Genomic DNA, 24,028 nt, shown 5'->3' with positions numbered 1-24,028 from the left:
GGAATAGTATATAGATGTGGCAGAGAAATAGGTTTGGGTGCAATACAGGATTTGGGATTGAAAAAAACCTTATAGGTGATCTAGTCTTATCCCCTTCCTCATTTTACAGAAAAGGAAATCAGTCTTGGAACCAAGATTTGCTCAAGGTCATATTTTTAAGGTCTGAGATGGACCTTGGACCCAGGTTTTTGGATACAAACAGGGTCAGGATCCTTTCCAAGGTGATACATTGCATCTAGTAGGTCACAAGGATTGTCGAACCCAGTTCTCTCATTTTACAGACGAGGAAACTGAGGCCCAAGATAGGGAATGGCCTTGCTCAGCATGACACAAGTTAGCAAAGTCAGAATTCAAACCCTGACCTTCCACCTGCAAATCCAATGCCTTGTCCACTTAATGCTAGCCTATCATTAGAAACTCCATCACTCCTATTGCTTCCTTGAGTCTGATCCCAGCTTGTGGCTTCTAACCATGCAAACCAATGGGAGAGGAATGAAGGGGACAAGGGTTGCCAAACCCCTTAGGGAGTTGTTTCTGCCACTTGTCTATCCCAGACACCCTTTATTTCCAGAACTTCTCCCACCATAGGTCCTCGGGGCCTAAAGCCCTATCTGTGAGGGCCCAGCTGTTGCACATCTGGTTCTAATGACTGACCACCAGGGTCCTCCATCAGCTTCATTTCCTCTCCCTTGTGACTTGTTACCAGAGATGGGGCAGCATAACAATCTCGACCCAATGATTTAGCAAGGGTGTGATTTCCAGGGAGCTGGATGGGGACCAAGCTTATGGGCACCCCTGACCTTAGCCAATCAGAGGGGAGCAGCTATGCCAACACTTCCCTCCCAGGGTAACAAGCCCTCCCATTTCACATCTATACACAATAATTCTCAGGGTCCTTACCCAGGGCCAAGCCTGGACCCTTGTCAAGAGGCAAGCAGGGAAGGGAACATTTATCCCCATTTTCAGATTAGGGGACCATGGCCCAGAAACAGCAGTCCCTTCCCTCCCCTCAGCTTCAATGTCCACTCTCTGTTAAGGTAAGGGGTAGGAATCAGACCAGGTGAATCTTAAGGCTCCTTCCAGTGCAAACCTTCTATGTAGTGGCAAGGTTTCTCGTTATAAGACCTAGATTCCAGTTTGGGTCCAAGTCTCTCCCCATTTCTAGACCTCAGTTTTCTCCTCTGTAAAATTAAAGGCTTGGATTAGATGGTCTCAAAGTGACTTTTCAGCTCTAAACATTTTTTGCTTTTCAGTTTATTATTTAGCCCTAATGGAGCAATTTCAGGCACTAAGATTGACGAGAGGAAGAAGACAGGATCCTAGATTCAGAGCAAGAAGGAAACTTAGAAGGTCCTCGAGTCCAAAGCCCTCATTTTCAGAGGCAGACACTAAAGCATAGAGAAATGAAGTCATTTACCCAGATTTTCACTTAGAGAGAAGTTCCTACTCTGAAGTATCCGAGATAGGATTTGAACCTAGATCTTCCTGATTCCTAAGTGTTTTCTCCACTATGCTATGATGCCTCTGCAAAGTCCTCACCAGGTAGAGGGCCACCCAAGCTTATAACTTTCCATATTTCCCTGCCCTACCCTGCTTTTTCCAAGCAGGGATCCCAGTGGGGCTCAGGACAGGAGCTGGAACACAGCCCTGTTCATCCTTTGTGGCTCAGAGAGGAAATCCTGGGATTAGGCTCTCCTGCCAGAGGCGCCAGGGGGACACACCTGGATTTCAAAAGGGAGGAATAGAAAATGGATCGGGGGCCTCGGGCATCTGCTCTGAGCTGGGCTCTTTGGAGATGGCATGGGAGAATCTTCCAGGGCAGCTGGACCTTGTTAGGTCCAAGGCTAGGGTGGGGAAGGGCACAGAGACAAAGCCCGCAAAGGCCCTGAACAGAAGTTGGCATCCTGGTCAAGAAGCTTTCAGGATCTGGCTTTAATGAAGGGCAGGGTGCCTAGTCTTGTCTGTGTCCTGGACCCCTTTGGCAGTCAGTCTCAGGAAGCCTAGGAGAGCAGCTGCTCCGAAGAATGCTTTCAAACGCATAAAATAAAATACATAGGATTGTGCATTCTGTTGGTCTAGCTACATATTTTAAACAAGTTCACGGCCCCCAGATTAAGAACCTCTATAGAACCAGAACAATCTACACAATAGCAACAACATTGTAAACTCAAATAGTTCTGAGAGACATGAAGATGGAACGATGCAATAGCCAACCGGGATTCCAGAGAATTCACGATAAAACATGTTTCTCAGCTCCGGACACAGAGAGGGGACGGACTCAGGGAGAAGATTGAAACACACATTTTTTGGATGTGGCCAATGAAGGAATCTGTTTAGTTTGGCTACACGTATTTGCTTACAAGAGTTTTCTCTCCCTCCCTCCCTCCCTCCCTCTCTCTTTCTCTCTCTCTCTCTTTAGTGGGGGCTGGGAAGGAAAGAAAATAGATACTTGTTGATTGAAAAAATAAAATTAAACGAAATTAAAGAAAAATTGGAACCGCTGCTCTAGACCATGCAGTTTCTCTCCATCCTCGTTTCTGACTCTTCTTTGGTTTTGCCTTGGCTTTTGATTTCTCCTTAGTTTGTGTCTCCCACAATCTCATTGTCTCTTCCAATCCATCTCTTTTGTCTTATATCTCTGTAATGTTGTCTGTCTGTCTGTCTCTTTTGTGGCTTAGAGCCACTGATAGAGCTGGAAGGGACCTTGGTGACTGATTCAATTCTCTCTCAGGACGCTGAGGCTCAGAGAGAGGAATCCAATTCAATTCAAACATTTGTGAAATGCAAAACACTAGAATAATTGATTTTTAGGTAGCAAATTAAGTTTACAAGGGCTTCATGGGGTCCAAAAACCAAGTTTACATTTATCTCTATTAAATTTCATTTCATAAGATTAGATCATTGATTTAGCTGTAGAATTTGGGAAGGAGGCAGGCAGTGGAGTCAGTAGGACCTAGGTTCAAATCTGGCCTCAGACTCTTCCTAGCTGTGAGACCCTGGGCAAGTCACTTGACCCCCATTGCCTAGCTCTTGCCACTCTTCTGCCTTAGAAGCAATACTTAGTCTTGATTCTAAGATGGAAGGTGAGGGGTTTTTTTAAAGGAAGTTGAGGGAGAGGAGAGAGGGGACAAAGAACAGAGATGGGCATCTGGGAAGGAATGGCCCTCTTCGGCTGGAAGGGCTAGGAGGAAGGAACCATGGCTCTTTGGAAATGGGGCACTTTCAGAAGCAGGACCCTGGCTGGAATGGCCTTCTGCTCTTGGGTTTGGGAGGGCATGTCCTTATTTCCCAGCCTCTCCCAGAATTCCCTTTGGGAAGGGGTGCTGATGACGGATTTCCAGGAGGGAGATGGCAGTCTAGTCTGCACCATTGGCCTATGCTGGGCCAGGCTGGAGTCGGGGGAGAGGGTGCGCCTGAGATGGGTGAGGGGTCACCCAGGCCCTCGTCTTGCATGCAGGCATGTCCTTGAGTGAGGCCCACAGGGAGCTGGGCTGGGGCCCCTGAGGGAGGAATTCCGGGTTTGCAGCCGTTCGTTTATAAACACACCTGTCACTGCCTAATGTGTGTGCAGATGTCTAGCTGCAGCGGTGGGAGAGGGGCCTTGGAGGCTTCCCCACCTTGGGCTGGAGCCATCTAAGTAGGCAGCAGACCAGTGTGCGTGTGTGTGCAGGCCGCGTGCGGGGCCTGGGGGACGGGGCACCTGCCAGTGGGGGCCAGCTCAGCCGGGGCTCGGCCTGGTCCCCTTCCCAAGGCCATTCCCGCTCCCGCTTCCTGGAGCCGGACTACCAGGCAGACTCTGGGCTGGGCTCTGCACGCCGCCGCTGCCCTGCCCTGTCCACCTTGCTGCCGGCTGGCTCCCCTCCTGCCCACACCCTCCGTCTGGGTAAACAGGTGGCTCCGCTTGGCCAGAGGATGTTGGTTACCGCCAAGGCCGGCGGCAAACATCATGGCGGGGGGCGGGAAGGGCGAACGACAAGCATCCCCCGCTGGGCTCATGCTTTCCAGATGTGCCTGGCAAAGCCTCAGTCGGGGTGGGGGTGGGGAAGCCGAGGGGGCAGCTGGGGCAGCCTGGGGAGAAGGTGCGAGGAGGCTGAGCCCATTGCCCTCGTGCCCTGCGTTCTCATCCTAGCGCTGCCCAGGATTCAGCACGTGTCCTTGGCCTCGGTTTCTTAGTGAAGCCTGCCTGTCCTTCTAGCTCGTTCTGCTTTAGGGGCCCTTCGAGCGCTGACGTTCCGGGGTGCCCCATTCCGGGAGCCCGGGTCTCCCAGCTCTTGCCTTCTCCCGGCCCTACCTTCCCCGCAGCCTGATCTGCACAGGCCCGGGCACCTGGGGGAAGGGGCAGCAGGGTGCCCTGGTGGATGGGCCAAGTCGCGCTCTGACCTGGGAAGGAACTGGAGGCAGGAGGGTGCTGGCCACAGGGAAGAGAAGGCTCCCCCCGCCCAGGGCCCTGCCTAGTCTCTGGGGCAGCTCTCCAAAGGCACTGCCTGGGGCCCCTCCGGCCCCTGGCCCCCTGCCCAGGGTGTAAAAGCTGTTCCCTCTGTCAACCGCAGCCCCACGAAAGCTTTTCCAAGCTCCTGCCTGCGGCAGGGAAGGAAGTGTGGTTGCCTCTGTGGCTCCCTCCTGTTTGTCAATTGTGAATGCAATAAAGCCTGATTGTTTTATGGGAAAGGGCATCGGAGGGAAAAGCAGAGGGGATGCGGGCACAGGCTGCCACACACGTACACAGGCACACTGTCACGGTGCACACAGACACTCACACACACTGACAGCACACGTGTGCAAAGGCCCCAGGACAAAGGCTCGATGACCAAGGGACACAAGTGTGCACCCAGGCCCTGACAGACATACAGTGCACGTGAGTGTGCACTCGTAGACTCAATGAAACACACACACACACACACACACACATGCATGTGCAGACACCTGTTCAAGTTGATATACATATCTGTATACACTCATGTAAACATCCCTACATGCACCTATGCATGCCCTCGCTTGTACATACATGCATGATACACAATGCACCCATGCTCAGTTGTACAAATATGCACCCTTATATATGTATGAATGTGCCCTTCTCTGTCCACCCATGTCGCTGAGTGAAAAGCATCCCTCTTTCCTCTTTCTCATTTGCACATTTGCTCACAGCTCCCAGAACCACAGAAGGCTCTAGCCTGGGGAAAATTCAGCTGCTTGGGGAAGCTAGGTGGTTTAGTGGATAGAGAGCCAGGCCTAGAGGAAGTCCTAGGTTCAAATGTGGCTTCAGATACTTCCTAGCTATGTGACCCTGGGCAAGTCATGTAGTCCAAACTGCCTAGCCCATACCATTCTTTTGCCTTGGAACCAATACTTGGAAGGAAGAAAGGATGGAAGGAAGGAAGGAAGGAAGGAAGGAAGGAAGGAAGGAAGGAAGGAAGGAAGGAAGGAAGGAAGGAAGGAAGGAAGGAAGGAAGGAAGGAAGGAAGGAAGGAAGGAAGGAAGGAAGGAAGGAAGGAAAGAAAGAAAGAAAGAAAGAAAGAAAGAAAGAAAGAAAGAAAGAAAGAAAGAAAGAAAGAAAGAAAGAAAGAAAGAAAGAAAGAAAGAAAGAAAGAAAGAAAGAAAGAAAGAAAGAAAGAAAGAAAGAAAGAAAGAAAGAAAGAAAGAAAGAAAGAAAGAAAGAAAGAAAGAAAGAAAGAAAGAAAGAAAGAAAGAAAGAAAGGAAGAAAGGAAGGAAGGAAGGAAGGAAGGAAGAAAGGAAGAAAGGAAGAAAGGAAGAGGAAGGAAGGAAAAAGAAAGAAGGAAAGGAAGAAAGGAAAAGGAAGAGGAAGAAAGGAAGGAATGAAGGGAAAGGAAGGAAGGGAAAGCAGAAAGAGAAAGGAAGGAGGGAAGGAAGACAGGAAGAGAAAGCTGAGAAAGAAAGGAAGGAGAGGGGGAGGGAAGGAGGGTAGGTTCACATGGTAATGGAGCTGGTGCCATAGTAGGGCTGATACTATGAATGTGGGATACCTGGGCACTAGCTCCTTCCTTGGACCCAGACACTTTCCCTCTTGAGCACAGAATGGCTACAGGTTAATGGCATCCTTGTAAGGCAGAAAGAACCTTGGACAGAGTCAAAGATCTAGAGTCAAATCTTCATTTGGCTATTTCTTCCCCATACAACCTTCAGAATGCCACTTTGGACCTCAGTTTCCTTCATCTGTAGGATTAGGGGGTTAGCCTAGATGGAGATTTAGCCCTTTTTTGATAACTACATTTCCGTGTCACTGGTTTCCTTTGTATCCTCAGCATTTTATTTGATGCACTACAAGAAGGTGTCCAGGAGCTTCCCCAGACTGTCCCCAATGAGGGCCAAGGACACAAAGGAAGCTGTGAGCCTGGACCAGAAGATCCTGAGGGCCCCCTCCAGCTCTAGCTCCTGTCTTCTCCGAGGCTAGAGGGTGAATGGCTAGAGACAGGACTTAGATCACACTCTGAAGAGATGCCAGAGAAGGGCGGCTGGGCCTGGGGGGGGTGGGGGAGACCCTCCTAGTTTCCTTCAAGATTCAGGTTGAGAACGCCCTCCTGGCTGGAGGCCTTTGCTGGGTCCCCAAGCTTCCAGAGCCGCCCTCACTCCCCTAAAATGACATTCTTCCCTCAATGTGTTTTTACACACACACATACACACACACATGCACACCTATTAGAATGTTGGCTTTTTGAACGCACAGACTATCTCAAATTAGTCTTCATATCTCCAATTCTATCGCCATTCCCAGCACACAGTAGGCGCTCAATAAATGCTTTCTGATGACCACGTGTGTGGTCATGGATGTATCCGTACACACGCGGGTCTGTGTGCGGGCCCAGAGTCCCCGTGCATCTGTCTCTGAGTTCGGCTCTCTCAGGCACGTCTAAGTGCACATTTCCGTGTCTCTGGGCCTCTCTATCTCTTCCACGGGAGCCCGTGTGAGGCTGGACGGACTGATTATCCCGCATCTTCTCTCTGAGTGCCTCTCTGCCCTCTCTGGGAGGAGACCAGTGAGTGCGTGCGTGCGTGTGTGCGTGCGTGTGTGTGTGTGTGTGTGTGTGTCGCGCTTTTATCCCCAGCTTGGGCCCAGGGCATGGACTGTGGGGAGCAAAGCCTGGCGCCAGGGGATGGGTGGGGTGAGCGGGGCCTGAGGGGGGTCTTGACGTTGGGTCGGGTCTTAGGGTGCTGGTGCTGGGAGGCGCGGAAGGCAGGGCTGCTGCTGCTGGAGGGGCTGTAAATCTTGGGCTTCAGCTGCCTTTGGGCCGGCACTAAGCAGCCAGGACAGTGTCAGGGCTCTGCGATGGAGCTTGAGTAGCCAACCCTTGGACTCGTAGGGCAGCGGGGTAGTGGGGAACAGGGGGCAAGGGCTGGGCCACATGAGGCTGGCCACCTCCACCCCCACCCCACAAAACGAACCTCGGCCAGCCCCAGTGCGACCCTGGGGAGCCCCTTAGAACCGCCAGCCTGGGATTTTACGGGGAGCTACAATCCATGCTCAAGCCCTCGGCCTCCAAACCTGGGGCCCACAGGAGAACCCTGTAGGAAGAGGGGAGAGGACCACGGGACACCCACGAGGGTGCAGGCTGGGTGGGAGGCCCCAAGGCAAGGCGGAGCTCCCAGAAACCCATGAAGTCCGTGTCAGTGTCTGCTGGCTCAGGGCACAAGGAAGACGAGGTCCCTGGGGACGGGGGCCCATTCTCCACCTTGGCATCATCCTTGCAAAGCACCCAGCCTGGGGCTTGGCAGGAAGTAGAAGATTAATAAAGGTCTGTTGACTTTAAATTTGGTGGGGGGTGGGGGGAACAGATGAGAGGAGAATAAGAGATGGGAGACTGTAGGACAAAACAGGAAAAACTGAGGGAGAAAGAGATAGATAGAGGAGGGAAAGGCAGGAGAGACAGAGAAACAGAGACAGGTGGGGGAGAGGGGGAGAGAGAGAATCAGAGAAGGGGAGGGGGAGAGCAATAGCCTGAAGAGAGACAGAGACAGACAGAGAGGGGGAGAGACACACAGAGACAGAGGGAGACAAAGAGAGGGGGGGGGTGAGAGAGAAAGAATGACAAGAGAAAGAGAGAGAGGAGGGGGAGAGAGAGAGGAGGAAGAGATAGAAAGGCAGCCTGAAGAGAGACATAGAGAGAGGGAGGGGAGAGACAGGAGAGAGAAAGAGACCGGGAGAAGGGGAGAGAGACATGCAAAAACCTAGCGAGAGGGAGACAGGGAGAGGCAGAGGCAGAGGAGAGACAGAGACAGAGAGGGAGAAAGAAAAAAGAGACAGAAAGAGAGAAAACAAAAGGCAGCATAGACGGGGGAGATGGAGAAGGAGTGAGGAGAGGCACAGCTGGGGAAGAGCCTTACACTGTGAGATGAGGGGCCAGCGGGGGTCCAGGGCCCGAGGAGGCCTACGCAGCGGGGCTCGAGCACCAGGTCCCAGTCTTCGGTCACTGCTGGCCAAGTCTCTGAACACCCAGATGGAGAGCATGGAGCTGCAGAGCACAGAGACCAGGGCCGCCACCTTCCATAGCTTCATTGTCAATCGCCTCGAGACATTGGCCTCCTGCAAGACATGTGGGGCGGCAGCACTTAGCTGGGAAGCCCTCAGCCCAGGAAAGAACCCAAATGCCCAAGAGGACCTTCCAGGCCTGGAGTGTGTGATTCAGGCTCTAAGTGCAGAGGAGGCCCGACGAAGATCTCTCCAGGGGCTGTGATGACCAGGGAAGGCTTCAGGGAGGGGGAGGGGACATGCACTGGGCTTTGGAGGATCAGGAAGATGGGCAGAAGGGAAGGGAGAGGGGACGGCGTTCCAGGCAGGGGGTGTCCGCCTGAGCAAAAAGGGCAGGGCTAGAGATAGGGCCTGGGTCCCGCATTCTAGTCTCAGCTTTGCCCTTTCCCCTGGCTGGACCTCATTTTCCTCATGTGTAAAATAAAGATGGTGGAGAGGCCCCATATGGACCGGCTACACTTTCAGAGGTACACATGAGACACGAGAGGGTCTAGCCACGATGCTGCGGCTTCAGGGAGTCCCAGAAACCGGAGCGGTGACGGCATTTTCACCTTAGAAGGAAGCTTAGCCATCCCTCAATCCAGATTTTCAGATGGGGAAACTGAGGTCCAGAGAGAGGAAAGGAGCTGCCCAAGGCCACAAAGCTGACCTGAGGGCCTGGAACGAGGGACGGTGTTCGGGGTCCCAGAAGACCAACATTCTCCCTGCCAGAGGAGAGAGAGACAGATGGTATCCTTCGAGCCGGGATGGGGCCCCCCTGGCCCCGGGCCCGGGTCCTTGCCAGATCTGGGATCAGGAATTGCCCTGACAGACAGCCCTGTTCGGACTTGCTCACCAAGGCTCCACAGAAAAATGCCTGCAGTCTGGGGTGGAGTGTAGGGTGGGGGGACAGGGGGCCGGCAGGGAGGACTCTCGCACCGGGATCAGGATGGGGCGGCCGCCGAGCCCTGGCCTGGGAGGGGGCAGCCCGCCGGGCCTCCCGGAGCGGGAGTCCTGGCTCTTTGTGGGACCCACCACCGGGAAGCCAACGCATCTCTCCGGTCTCAGGTTTACTCCCTCTAGGGAACGATGAGCTCCAAGTCCGGGGATCCTAATCCTTCCAAGAGGGCCGGGGCTTGAGAGGCTCCCATGTTAAAAGGCCATTCCCAGAGCCACTTAGGGGAGATTATAGAACAAAGGCCTTCTGGAGGGTGCAGAAGCAGTGGATGTTGGCAGGCACTTGGGATGGTTGACTATAAAAAGAGGGCTGGAAGGAGGAGGGGTTGGACGAGAGGATACCTAAGTCTCCTTCGCCTATAAATCCTACGCTGACAGCTGGGCCCCGGTTCCAACTCCCAGCTTCCCTTACGGAGCTGAGCGAGGACTCCTGCCCGTCCCAGAGCGCCTGGCCAGGTCCCCACAAGCCAGCCGAGCGCTCTTAAGGCAAGGCGGCGTGAGACTGGGAGTCGGGGGAGAGCCGGGTGCAGACGCTGAGCCTCAGTTTCCCCCTCCTGCTTCTGTAAAATGGGGATGATCCTTGGGCTGCCTGCTCCTCCACATTATTGTGTTTAATAAATGTGGAAAGTCCTAGAAAAATAGGAAGCGGGTCAGTGACGGCGCCAGGTTCCCTCATCCATAAGACGCAGGGATCGGACAGGACACCGAGGCCCCTTCCAGCTCCGGGCCCCAGGACCCTAGGGGGGGAGTAAGGCCCGGGGGCCGGAAGGTTGATGGGATGGCGAGGGCTCCGTTTACATTCCCAGGCTGCCGGGTAAACATTTACACTGGGCCTCAGCTCTGAATACTTTCTCCAGAACAGGAAGTCAGGGCCTGCCAGGTCCAGGCCCTCGCAGGGAGCACCGGGAGCCCGGGCTAGCCTTTGGGGGGGGGGGAACGCTGCCGTGGCCAGAATGGGGTCAGCGTGTGGCCTTCCCCCAATGGGGAGGCCCCGGGAAGGTTTGGCAGTGCTTGAGAGCGCCCCGAGATCTCCCTTCTCAGACGCTGTGTGGAAAAACAGATCACCGAGAGATCTGGGGGAAGACTAAGTCCAGGGGCAGTAACCTGAGGTCTGCGGCCACCCACAAAGTCTACAGAGAGATTTCAGGGTGTCTCGGGACTCGGGTGGGAGAGAAAAATGGACAGCTTTATTGTCTGCTCCCCTCTGATGATGTCAAGTTTCCTTTATGGACATCAGCAAGGAACCCTTCTTGAGGAGGGAGTCCTACAGGCTTCCCAACACTGCTGAAAGGCTCTAGTCTGGGGGCAGAGGGGGAAACTGAGGCCCAGTCAGGCAGAGGAGCCTGCCCACATCCAAACAAGGGAGAGAAGGAGCAGGAGTGGAGGGTGGGAGACGGAAGAGGGGGAATAAGTGTTTTATAGAATGCCTACAGGCAGAAGATCATTTGATCTTCACAAGGTAGGTGCTACTATGATTCTCATTTTATAGTTTAGGAAAATGAGCCAGGCAGAGTTCAGTGACTTGTCCAGGGTCATACGGCTAGTAAATGTTTGAGACAGGATGTAAACTCGGGTCTTCCTGACTCTAGGTCCAATGGACTATTCTGACCACCTCTGGAGCTGGAGAGGAACTTGGACGTCGTCTAATTCTTTCATTTTACAGATGAGGAAAGGGAGGCCCTAAGAGGAAGGGACTTGCCTAATATCACAAAACCTGTCAGTGGCAGGATTATAACTGGAATCCAGGTTTTAGGACTAAGTCTGGGATTCTTTCTACTCTCCCAAGATCAAAAGGGCCAGGTGGTCAGGCTGCCATCTTTCTTTCTGGAGCAGTAGGCAAGGAGTCCCATCTCCTCTTCTGAGCCCAAGCCCGTGGAGCCCTCTTGGGTTACCAAAGCCTCGGCTCAGTCCAATGCAAGGGGGGACTGGTTCCAAGGAAGAGCCAGGCACCCACCCCATGTTCCCACTAAGGGGGCTCCAAAGATGGAGAAACAGTCCCTGCTGCCACCACAAAAGGGCAAAAGCTTGAAGGGTGCCATTAGGCTGTTACTGGAAGAACCCAAGTTCTCGTTAGTATATGTGGGAATTTGGGGGCCCCTGCACCTGCCCCTCCCTACCTCTCTCCCTTTCCCCCTATCTAGCCACTCAGCTTTGGGGTCTTGCCTGGTAAGGGAGTATGAATCTTTTTTTTTTCATTTTATTTTAAACTCTTACCTTCCATCTTAGAATCAGTACTGTGTATTGGTTCCAAAGCAGAAGAGTGGTCAGGGCTAGGCCATGGGGGCTATTTTGTTTAATTAGAACATAAATTCCACTATGAAGTGGGATATCTATTGAGGAAAGCAATTTGAAATGATGCAACAACGTCCCTAAAAGACTCAGGTCCTAACAATTCAGTTGCTAGGCACATGCATATCCCCACAGAGGTCATGGACCGAAAGAAAGGTTCCCCATGCACTGAAATATGCATCGCAGCCCTTTGGGGGGTAGCAAGAACTGGGAAGAAAGCAGATGCCCATTGACTGTGGAATGGCCAAAGTGTGCAATGGGAGTGCAATAGAACACTAGCTGCACAACACACCTTCCGGGCTTCCTCATCACCAGGTATGGGCAGATGATGACTCCAAGGTTGGATGTAATTTATCCTATGGCCCTGCCCTCCCCTCTTCACGTTCCACGCTGTCATATCCCTCTCCCTACATCACACATTCATGCTGCTTCTTTACCACAACCCCATATCTTCCCTATATCAATCCATCTATCAACAGGCATTTTATTAAGCACCTACTAAATGCCAGGCACTGTCCTAGGTATTGGAGACCCAGCTGGGGGCACAATGGGTAGAACGCCAGGTCTGGAGCCAGGAAGATCCGAGTTCATATTCAACTTCAGACATGTACTTCCTGGGTGCCTCACAGAATTCCCCTTTGCCTCAGTTTCCCCAACTGTAAATTAGGGATAATAATAGCACTTCACAGTCGTTGTGAGGACCAAATGAGATAATATTTATAAAAACACTTAGCACAGTGCCTGGCACATAGTAAACACAATGAAATGGCTTATTCCCTTGGAGATACAGATACAAAGAATTAAACAATCCCTGCTTTTAAGGAGCTTGATCTAACTAGAAGATAAACAAATGTGTGTGTGTATATATACTTGTTTATATATATACATATATACACATTATATATATTATACAAAGACTCATTTACATATATACACATATAAAAATATATAAACAAGTGTATATATTATATATTACATATAATATATACATATGTATAGAATATTATATTATATTATATATACATATCATATGTATATACATATTTATATATGTATATGAGAATAAATACAAATAAATTAAAAGTAGCTAAACACTGTTTAAGGAGAGGATTACTAGTGATTGAGGAGCGTGGGAAAGGCTTCATATAGAAGGAATATAGAGATTATGTAATTATATATTATTGTATCACATATATACATATATTATTACATTACACATAATTACATTATATATGTATATAAGAGAATAAATGCAAATAAATTAAAGGTAGCTAAACACTGTTTAAGGAGAGGATTACTAGCAATTGAGGAGCGTGGGAAAGGCTTCATATAGAAGGAATATAGAGATTATGTAATTATATATTATTATATCACATATATACATATATTATTACATTACACATAATTACATTATATATGTATATAAGAGAATAAATGCAAATAAATTAAAGGTAGCTAAAGACGAGATCATTTAAGGAGGAGGTTAGGAGCCATTGAGGAGTGTGGGAAAGGCTTTCCTGTAGAAGGAAGTGCTTGGGGGTAAAGAGGTCTTCAGGAAGGCAGAGGGAAGAGGGGAGTATTTCCAGGCACGGAAGATGGCCAGCCCTAAGCTACAGGGATGAGAGATCAAGTGTGGTACGTGAGCAAACAGAGAGATCTCAGCCACTTTGGCTGAATCATACAGTGTCAAATTGGGCAGTTTTGTCCAAGGAGGTTATTAAAATAGAGGGTCCAGATTTTAAAGGGCTTTCAGAGCTAAACAGAGAGGTTTGTAATTGATCCTAGAGGTAACAGGGAGCCGCTAGAATTTATTGAGTAGAGTAGTAACATCTTTGCTTAAGGAAAATCATACCTGTCTCATTGTCACCCTCCTTTTCCCCAACATAGTTGGAATTGGAGTTGAGTTAAAAGTTTGAGGTGAGGTGGCAGCTTGGTGGCTCAGTAGATTGAGAATCAGGCCCAGAGATGGGGGGTCCTAGGTTCAAATCTGGCCTCAGACACTTCCTAGCTGTGTGACCCTGGGCAAGTCACTTGACCCCCATTGCCTAGCCCTTACCACTCTTCTGCCTTGAAGCCAATACACAGTATTGATTCCAAGACAGAAGGTAAGGGTTTTATTAAGAAGAAGAAGTTTGAGGTGACTCCAAGCTCTCTAAATACAACTTAATAAGCCACAAAGCAAAGCAGCAGCCCTCAAAGTGAAGGAGATGTGGGGCTGTATTGAGAGTCAGGGCAGCTAGGAACAAGGAAACAGTGGTCCTCCGTGCTGGGAGCTGTCTTCTGGGAAGGACACTGACAAAGTGGAAGGGGATGGAGGACCAGAGATCAGGCCATAAGGTAAGACATTGAAGGTACTAGAGAGAGGCAGCCTTTATCTGGCATCTCTATAGGCAGCTCAGCTCACAACCAGGTGTCATCCATTACTCCTCGATCCACCCATTGCCACCCATTGTTGCCTTTCTTTGTATTGCCAAGGTTTAGCATAATGCCTGGCACATCGATGGTGCTTAATATAAAATTGTGCATTGATTGACTCTGAGAAGTGTTTAAACCTCATAAGCTTTATTTTTATAGCTTCTGCCTACGGCAGCTGAGTGGGTGCATTGGCTAGGATATAGAGTCTGGAGTCAGGAAGACCCGAGTTCAAAGCCAGCCTCAGACACTCACTAAGCTGTGCACCCCAAAACCAACCATTTAGTTGCCTCATCTGAAAAATGGGGACTATAATAAAACATCTCTCTCAGTTATCCTGAGGGTCCAATGAGAAAATATTTATAAAGCCCTTTGCATTTATTTTGTTTATCATTATATTATTTATTATTATTACTTACTCTTAGGAGCTTATATTAATTTTGTATGTACCCCAATATGTTATAGTACCCTGTCGTCTTACCCAAAGGAAAGCTAGCCTTTTGGGGGGGTGTTTTTCAGTCGTTTTTCAATCATGTCCAATTTTGTGACCCCATTTTGAGTTTTCTTGGAGTGGTTTGTCATTTTCTTCATCTCATTTTACAGATAAGGAAACTGAGGCAAACAGGATTAAGTGACTTGCTTAGGGTCACTCAGCTGGTGATTTGTCCGAGGCCCACCTTTGTTAGGCCAGATTTGTTCTGTGTGGTCCCATCAGGCAGAACTAGGGCTAATGACAGCATCTTCTAGGACAAAGGATATCAGAGCTGGAAGGAATCTTAGAAGAGAAAAAATGCCAGAGCTCCAAGGGAACTGAGAACATAGAATATCAGAGGAGAAGGAAGGACCTGAGAACACAGAGCCTAGAAGGTTGAACCCAAAAGGAAAGAGACTTAAAGAGATCGTTTAGTTTCCTTCTTATTTTGCAGACAGGGAAACTGAGGCAGAGCATTTGCCCAAGACCACACAGCTAGGTAGAACAGGGACTCAAATCCAGTCCTTCCACCTCAAAGCAAAAAAAACTCTCCAAGGCACCATGCTAGCCTCCCTCTCTCCCTGACAGAGAGGCCAGGGGAAGGAATATTTTGACTCAGGGCATCAACTGTCCAACAGAGGCCATTTCCCTGTACTTGGAGGTCTTCAGGCTTAGGGAAGATGACCATCTCTTTGAGATACAAGTATTCTGAACCCGGAGTCCAGGAATGTTGTTGTCGATTTAATACTGTGATCATTTATTTCAATATAATTGGTTTTTGTTTTTTATTTTTATTTCAATATAATTTTTTTTAATTCTTTGTTACAAGGGATGGTTCTTTGCATGCAGGAAAAGGAATGATGATGGTACATTTATTTTTATTATTTTTTCACAGTGTATACTAATCTTTTTTATTCCAAAAGATCTTTATTGTCAGTCTGGTTTTGTGTACTCCCTTGATTCCTGTTTCCTATGCAGTCTTTTTCATCACAAAATACGGTTCCTCAGTGAAAACATCTTTGAGCCGTTGATGTAACTTGTTAGTTCTTCAACCCAGGGAGGGGAAAAAGGATCAGAGCAAAACAGGGATTTGGGGATGGTTGTGCTGTTTGTTTCTGAAGTCTTAAAAACTCCAAGTATTTAGCTAAGAATTAATTTCCCTCCTAACTGATATGAAATAACTGTATGGCCTTGGACAAGTCATATTTCCTTTCTAAATCTTCCTTTCTAAAACAAAGTGGTTGGAGTGAATGCCCCATAAAGTTCTGTCCCAGTTCTAACATTCTCTATTTCTGTAGTTGATATGATTGTTTCCTAAACCATCATCAAGGTGCTCATGGAAGGGAAAATGGGAACACATTTCCTTGACTTCATGGTGCCTGAGTAAACATCGGAGGGGTGGGAGGTCCTCACAATATGGAAAAAAGACAATTGGATTTAAAGGTAAAAGACCTGGGTTCAAAACTCGGGTAATGGTGTATTTAAAAATAATTCTGAAAACGGATCCAGACATCTCAAGACTGACTGCCAGCAGGGTCCAGGATACATACAAACCAGGTTAAGAACTTCTGGAGAGGGGTAGCTAGGTGGCTTCCAGGGATGGAGAGCCTGGCCTAGAGACAGGAGGTCCTGAGTTCAAATATGCCCTAGATACCCTGGGCAAGTCATTTAACCTCCATTGCCTGGTCCTTACCACTCTTCTGCCTCAGAACCAATACCTAGTATTGATTCTAAAACAAAAAGCCTCTCGCCTCCTTCCTCAGCCAGCCTCTCCTAACCATCAAACCCCGGTAGAAAACTAGCTGGTGATGAGCAGTAGGAGATGAGGGCTGGCCGCCCTGGCCTCCGTACATCCGTGATCTGGGGCAAGTCCTTTCCCTAGAGTCACAGATAGAGCCAGAAAGGACCTCAGAGGTCCTGGCGTCCGAATCCCTCATTTTATAGAGGAGCAAACCGATACAAGAAGTAGAATTGTGAAGTCGGGAGCTGGACAGGCCTTCCACCCAACACATCCTTCTCTACCTGGATTTTCATTTTTCCATCCACAAAAGGAAGGGGCTATTGCCCAGCCCTTACCACTCTTCTGTCTTGGAACTAATACCCAATATTAATTCTAAGATGGAAAGTAAAGGTTTTAAAAGAAAAAATAGACATATTTTACAGATGAGTAAACTGAGGCTCAGAGAGGCCATGGCCTGGATCTCAGCAGAACTGAGATTCATACTTAGTTGTTCTGCAATCCATCTTTTTTTTTTTAGGTTTTATCTTTATTTTATTTTAATAATAAATTTCCACATAAGTTTGCCAGTCATATGATCCTATATTATCTCCCTCCCTTCTTCCCTCCCCTCTCCTGAAGTTGACAAGCTATTCAATCTGGGTCATACATGTATTACCACACAAAACATATTTCCATATTATTCATTTTTGCAAGCAAATAATCTTATAGAACCCAGATAAACAAGTGATAAGTTGTATGTTTTCATCTGCATTTCTATTCCAGCAGTTCTTTCTCTGGAGATGGAGAGCTTTTGCAATCCATCAAAATAGGACATTGGATGTATCAAAGTTCAAAAAGATCCAAACAGGCTAGAACATAAAACTCAAATACAATGAGATGAAATACAATTTCGTATAAATGTAAAATATCATCCTTGAGCTCAAAAAATCAATTTCACAAATAATATGGAAATAGGTATCAAGTGATAACATTTGCATAACCCAGTGGAATTGTGTGTCAGTTCCAGGAGGGGGGAAAGGAAGAGGGGAGGGAAAAATCATGAATCGAGTAACCATGGGGAAATATTCTAAATAAATTATGAGAAAATAAAAATAAAATAAAATATTATGAATCATGGAAACATGGAAAAATATTTCAAAATAAATAATTATTTTTAAAAATCCATTTCCAAAGTACAAAGTGGTAGATGTATAATTGGACAGTAGTTCATACAAAAAAGATATGGGGAGGGGGCAGCTGGGTGGCTCAGTAGATTGAGAACTAGGCCCAGAGACGGGAGGTCCTAGGTTCAAATCTGGCTCCAGATAATTTTTAGCTGTGGGCTAGTCACGTAACCTCCATTGCCTAGCAGCTAGGGTAGGCCGTAGCCCTTATCACTCTTCGGCCTTGGAACCAATACCCAGTATTGATTCCAAAATGGAAGGTAAGGGTTAAAACTTTTTTAAAAATTAAAAATAAATAAATAAATAATTTTTTTAAAGGCCTAGGGTTTCAGTGTGTGTATATATGTGCACACATATGTATTGTTTATTGTGCACATATGTGGATGTGGATGGCAAACAGTGAGACCTGGTAGCCAAGAAGGCCCAAGAAAGGGTCCTGTTCCATTCTGGAGAGTGTCTAGAGGAAAACAACCAAGATGGCGAGAGGTCGAGTGAGGATGCGATAGAGGTCCTGGGATGGGAGAAGATGGAAGAGGGAGGAGAAGCAACTGTGGGAGCAGGATTGCAGCCCTGAGGAGAGGCAAAGAAGGACAATCCCCCAATGGCTGAAGCGGGCCCCAAGTGGAAGGAGCTGAGGCTCTGGGCCTCCATGAGGCCCCACGAGGCTCGCTCGTCTCCTCAGGACACAATCTATTCAAAGCTGGGCTCTCCCCAGCCAGGAAGCCTCCCGTGCTTGGGGCAGCACTCCCTAGGCCCATCCCTCGCCTGTTCCCACGGGATGGGGCACAGGGAGGAGTCGGGCCCCACGCAGAGGGAGGGTGAGGCCACGCGGGGAAGCCGGACGTTGGCCCAGCTCTGCTGTTATCTTTGGCCAGAGCAGGTTGCCATAAGGTGGGACGCAGTCAGCCTCCAGAGCCCAAGGAAGAGAGGAGTCTGGGAAGGAATCTCCCGTTCCCTCAGGATTCTCTCGGTGACACTCAGAGCCCCCCTCCCCGTATTTGATGGGGTTCTTCAGAAGCAACAGAGAGGGGAAGGATCCCCCCACCCCTTCCCTGCCTCCAGGGGGGCCTCAGCCCCTTTGGCTCCTTTGGGTCCTCATGGGGAATCGTGGTGAGAGGGGGGAGCACCCAGACGCCTTCCCACCCATCCCTGACTCCCCGTTTGTCTGTCTGTGGGATGGGGAGAAGGGAAGGAGAAGCAGACGAGGGGCCAAGAAGAGGGGTGCCTTCCTTCCCTCCTCTCCCCTTGGGTCCCCGAGCCCCCCTGGACCTGGAATGCCTGCCCCAGCGCCTCCCGCCCTGAGCCAGCCTTCAGTCGGAGGTCTGGGGGGAAGGACGGGGAATTGTTGGGAGGGGGAGGCCTCGCTGGGACCTGATAAGGTTCCTCTAACAATGGGGCCTTTCTCCTCGGGGGGTCACCCAACAGGTTTCTCCCTGGCACAGCCTCCCTGCCCAGCTGCCCGCCCATTGTGAGTGTCGCTGGGAAGGCTGGGCTTCAGTACAAACCAGGAATTTGGGGTGAGGGCTGTTGCCCTGCTCCCTGTCCCAAGATGCTAGTGTGGGAGACAGGCCTAAATCCAGGGCTGCAGCCTCCTGCCCTCTGTGCCTCAGTTTCTCCCCCATACAAAATGAGTTTCTTCTTTTATAACCCTTCTTTTTGGTCCTAATAACAACTCTAAACCAAAGGGCACGGGCTAGGCAAAGGGACTTGCCCAGGGTCCCCCAGAGAGGAAGTATTGGAGGCCGGCTTTGAACCCATTTCCTCCTGGCTCTCTCTCTAGCTGCCTCCCATATTTCAGGGCCCCGAATCCCAGGCCCCCGAGTTCGAGGGGGGTCTGGCTCAGGACGGGGGGTCCCCCCAGGGGCCGGGGACTCCTGACTTTCTCTCTCTCCTCTCCTCTAAGCAACGTCCCGGGCCAGAGGGGGAGTGGGGGGTGCCAATTCAGGATGAGGACTTTGGGGGGTGAGAGACCATCCGTCCAATTCACCTCTTTGACAGAGGCCGAGGCGCCAGAAGGGGAGCTGGCGGCCACTCTCTCTGCCATCCCACCCCCTTTAGGGCTCCAGCATCGAGTACCATAAACGTGAGGAGAGGGGAAGGAGAGAAACATTTATGAAGTGCCTACTGTAAGCCAATTCGAACTGGGGTCCTCCTGATTCTAGGCAGGGCCACTGAGCTGCCCCATCAGTATGGTTATTCTTTTTTTTTTTAAACCCTTGCCTTCCATCTTGGAATCAGTACTGTGTGTTGGTTCCAAGGCAGAAAAGCATTAAGGGCTAGACAATGGGGGTCAAGTGACTTGCCCAGGGTCACACAGCTGGGAAGTGTCAGAGGTCACATTTGAACCCAGAACCTCCCGTCTCTGGGCCAGGCTCTCAATTCACTGAGCTACTCAGCTGCCTCCCAGTATGGTTATTCTTGCTAATACACACCGGATCCCATAAAATGCTAAGAAGCAACAGACACTGGTGCATCTGGGTGGCCTCAGACACTTCCTCACTGGAGGATCCGGGAAAGTCACTTCACCCCCATTGCCTAGCCCTTCTCGCTATTGATTCTAAGATGGAAGGAAAGGGTGGACAAAAAAGTGACCTGGGAGAAATACCAGAAAGGAATGCCCAGGCTGAAGACCCTAAAAAGGGAGAGCTCAGTGGCAGCAGCAACGGCCCATGATGCCTGAGAGACCACATCCAGGAGTCAGAGAACCTGAGGCATCAATCTTGGCCCTTCGGGGGTTATTTCTTCTCTTTGGGCTTCAGTTTCCCCATGTGAAAACTGGCGGAGATGAGACTAGGTAACCTGATCAGGTCTTTTTTAGCTTGCAAATCTCACAATCCCTATGACTAGAATGAGGCAGTCCTGACTTCTAGCCCAGGCACACACTGGCTGACCCCCTTCTGGACAAAGTGGACCTCTGGGTCCAAGCCCGAGCACCCTGAAGGGGGCTTTTTTTTCTTTAACTGTGATATGAGGAAAACCTGAATCTCTTCACAAAGCAAAATGCATAGTACCTGGCATATAGTAAGGGGTTAGTAAATGCAGCCTGCCTTCCCTCTTGCTCCCTCCTCTTCCTCTTTTCCTTCCTTCCTTCCTTTCTTCTCTACTTCCTTCCCTCTTTCCCTCCCTCCTTTCTTCCTTCTTTCTCTCCCTCCTTCTTCCATCCTTTCTTCCCTCCTTCCTTTTCTCCCTCCTTTCTTTCTTCCTTCCCTCTTTCCTTCCTTCCTTTCTTTTCTCCCTCCCTCCTTCCTTCTCTCCCTCCTTCCATCCCTATCTTTTCCTCTTTCCTTCTTTCTCTTTCCTTCCCTCCATCCTTCCTTCCTTCTCTCCTTCCTTGCCTCCCTCCCTTCTTTCCCTTCCTCCTTCCTTCCCTCTTTCCTTTTCTCCCTCCTTCCTTCCTTCCTTCCTTCCTTCCTTCCTTTTCTCCCTCCTTCCTTCCCTCTTTTCCTCTCTCCTTCCTTCCTTTTCTCTTTCCCTCCCTCTATCCTTCCTTCCTTTGTTCCTTCCTTACCTACCTCTTTCCTTCTTTCCCTTCCTCCTTCCTTCTCTTGCTCCTTCCTTCCATCCTTTCTTCCCTCCTTCCTTTTCTCCCTCCTTTCTTCCTTCCTTCCCTTCTTTCTTTTCTCCCTCCTTCCTTCCTTCTCCCCTTCCTTCCTTCGCTCTCTCCTTTCTTCCTTCCTTCTCCTTCCTTCCCTCTTTCCTTTGTTCCTTCCTTCCCTCCCTCCCTCCTTCCTTTTCTCTTGCTCCTTCCTTCCATCCTTTTTCCCTCCTTCCTTTTCTCCCTCCTTTCTTCCTTCCTTCCCTCTCTCTTTTCCTCTCTCCTTCCTACCTTCCTTCCTTCTCTCCTTCCTTTGTTCCTTCCTTCCTTCCCTCCCTCCCTCTTTCCTTCTTTCCTTTCCTCCTTCCTTCTTTCTTTCTCTTGCTCCTTCCTTCCATCTTTTCTTCCCCACTTCCTTTTCTCCCTCCTTCCTTCCTTCTCTCCTTCCTTCCCTTCCTTCCCTCCATCTTTCCTTCTCTCCTTCCTTTGTTCCTTCCTTCCTTCCCTTATTCTTTCCTTCCTTCTCTCCTTCCTTTGTTCCTTCTTTCCCTCCTTCCTTCTCTCTTTCCCTCCTTCTTTCTCTCCCTCCTTCCTTCCCTCTCTTTTCCACTCTCCTTCCTTCTTTCTCTCTTTTTCCTTCTTCCCTGCCCCTCTCCCTTCCTCCTCCCTGCCTTTGCTCATCCAGCCACAATTCTAGCTCAGACCCATCACCCCTCATCTGGACTACTTTCTAGTTGGTTTCCCTGCACTGTCTCTCTCTGCCTTCTCAAAGCCCTTTTCCTAAAGCACGTGTGACCCCGCCAGTGCCCTGCTCAATAAACTCCAGCGACTCCTTCTTGACCTCTGGCATCCAGTACAAACCCCATGATTTGCCATTTACATCCCTTCACAGCCTGGCTCCAGGATTCGACCTCGCACCTCTGAACATCCTCTGGTCCGGTACTTGCTTCTGCGGCACCTACACTATACACTATGGTCTGACCAAACTGGCTTCTTAGTTTCTCATGCATAATTGATATCCCATCATCAAGCCTTTGTCCCAGCTGTTCCCTTGCCTGGAATCCCTTCCTTCTTTGCCTCTCCAAATCCCCAGCTTTTTATAAAGCTCAGCTTAGAATGCCACCTCCTCCAGGAGGCCCTTCTGGATCCCCACTCTTCCCAATGACTTTATTTTTCCTCTGTCTGTATTCTCTATTGACTTCTACACGAATGGGTAGTTTCCCCTGGCAAAATACAAACTCCTCCAGGGCAAGAACAAGAAAGGCTGTTTCTTTCCTGAGTATATTCTATCCCCAGCATGTAGTAGGCACTTAATGAATGCTCGCTGATTGATGGACGGATGGATGGGAGAGAGGAGATGGCAGGTGTGCTCTGTCTCAGGTCCTGACTCCGTCCTCAGGACAGAGGGAGCGAGCCCGTGGGAGTCCCTGCTCCATGAGTCAGGCCACGGCTTCGGGCAGGGGCGGCCAGAAACTGCTAATTACCTCCCTTGCCAGCCCCTGCAGGCATCATTAGCCCCATGGAAAGATGCCCAACAAATACCAACAACAGTCCCTCCAGCTTGCCGGCTCCGAGATAAGCCCAGCCCCAGAGCTCGGCATCTGCTCATCTCAGCAACACAGAGCCCCGTTGGGGAACGGAAGAGGAGCCCACGCACCGGGGGACTCACCCTGGCCTCCCCTCCTGCCTCCAAGGCTATGAGCAGGTCTGACCTCACAGAAAACAGGCCTCCTCTTCCAGGCAGCATCCGCGGTTGGCGTTAGGATGGGGACTTTCCCGGCTCTCAGCGCCTGAATCCTGAAAGGCAGAATCAGGTGGGCACCTGCCTTGGTCCAGGAGCATCTGAGCTGCCGTGGCGTGGCTGGGGCTGGCAGAGCCCTGAGGGAGGCAGCCAGGACACCCCAAGTTGCTCCCACAGCCAGTCATCCCGTCCGGTTTCAGTGGAGTCAAACGTGCTCCTGCCTTGGGATTTTTTTTTCTCTCCTTCAAAGCACGGGAGCCAAAAGTGGCGGAATGAGTAGGCCCGCCCTAGCTGAGCGGAGCTGATCTGTGTCCGTACCCAGACTCCCTCTTCCTCCATGCCCTTCAGGACATCTGTCTCAGAGACCTCTGAGTGCCCTGGCCCAGGCTCTGCCAGCCTGGAGGAGGAGACAGAGCCCGGGAGCCAATCTGGGCTCGAGAGGAGACAGAGCAGGAAAGCAGGGCCCTGACCTTGGTGGGAAAATCTACAGCTGGAGGGGGCCACAGAGGCTAATCTCCCCATTTTACAGAGGAGGAAAATGAGGCCTACTGAGGTCAAGGCACTGACCCAAGGTTGCATAGATAGGAAGCTGGGATTAGAACCTTAGTTCCCCAACTCCAAACCCCATCCTCTTTCCTCCTTAGAGCCTCTCCAGGCCCCACACTGGGGAAGACCACACTCACATTCCAAACTGTATTCATTAAGAACCCTAAGAGAGCCTCAGATGATCAGATCTGGAGAAGGAATCTTGACTGTCCATCAAGGCCCTCCTCATACTCCATCTCCTCCAAGTAGCCTTCTCTGACCAGACAGAACAGTCCTGAAAGCACCTCTTCCACCTCTAGTACTTCTGGCCTTTTGAGACTGAACTGCCTCAGGGCCCAATTTCTAATTGTCTGGTTTTGGTCTTCAATTGTTCCATATTATAACAATTTTGTAGAGTGGCACTATCACTTATATAGTGTCAAAATAGAGACGCATCCATTTTCTCTTCTTCGCACAAAGGAGAGTGCATATGATTATTGTGCCCATTTTACAGAGGAAAAAACTGAAGCCCAAAGAGATTAAAAAGATTTGCTGAAAGTTATACAGAACCAGATATCAATTTCACAGATCATGGCCTTTCCTGGGCACCATACTGCCCCCTCTTTGCTAGCAAGAGTCTAGGCCTCTTTCATTTTAGTTGTTTTTTTTTTTCCCTAAGAAATAGGACCAAAGACTAGGGAGATCTGTGATTCAGGACTAGCACTTAT

General features: G+C 49.8%; 1 protein-coding gene across 1 annotated transcript in view; it reads right to left on the bottom strand.

Annotated features, from left to right (window-relative positions):
• Positions 1-24,028, bottom strand: part of NRTN (neurturin) — a 40,503-nt gene that overhangs the window by 1,204 nt on the left and 15,271 nt on the right. Inside the window, exon 2 of the mRNA XM_056822508.1 lies at positions 8,342-8,540. Coding sequence (XP_056678486.1) covers positions 8,342-8,513 — 172 coding nt within the window. The 5' untranslated portion in view covers positions 8,514-8,540. The remainder of the gene's footprint in view (positions 1-8,341; positions 8,541-24,028) is intronic.

This window comes from Monodelphis domestica, chromosome 3 (assembly GCF_027887165.1).
Source record: "Monodelphis domestica isolate mMonDom1 chromosome 3, mMonDom1.pri, whole genome shotgun sequence".
NCBI classification, from domain to species: Eukaryota; Metazoa; Chordata; class Mammalia; order Didelphimorphia; family Didelphidae; genus Monodelphis; species Monodelphis domestica.
The sequence above is the reverse complement of the archived record's forward strand: the minus strand, read 5'-3'. Positions and strand labels throughout refer to the sequence as shown.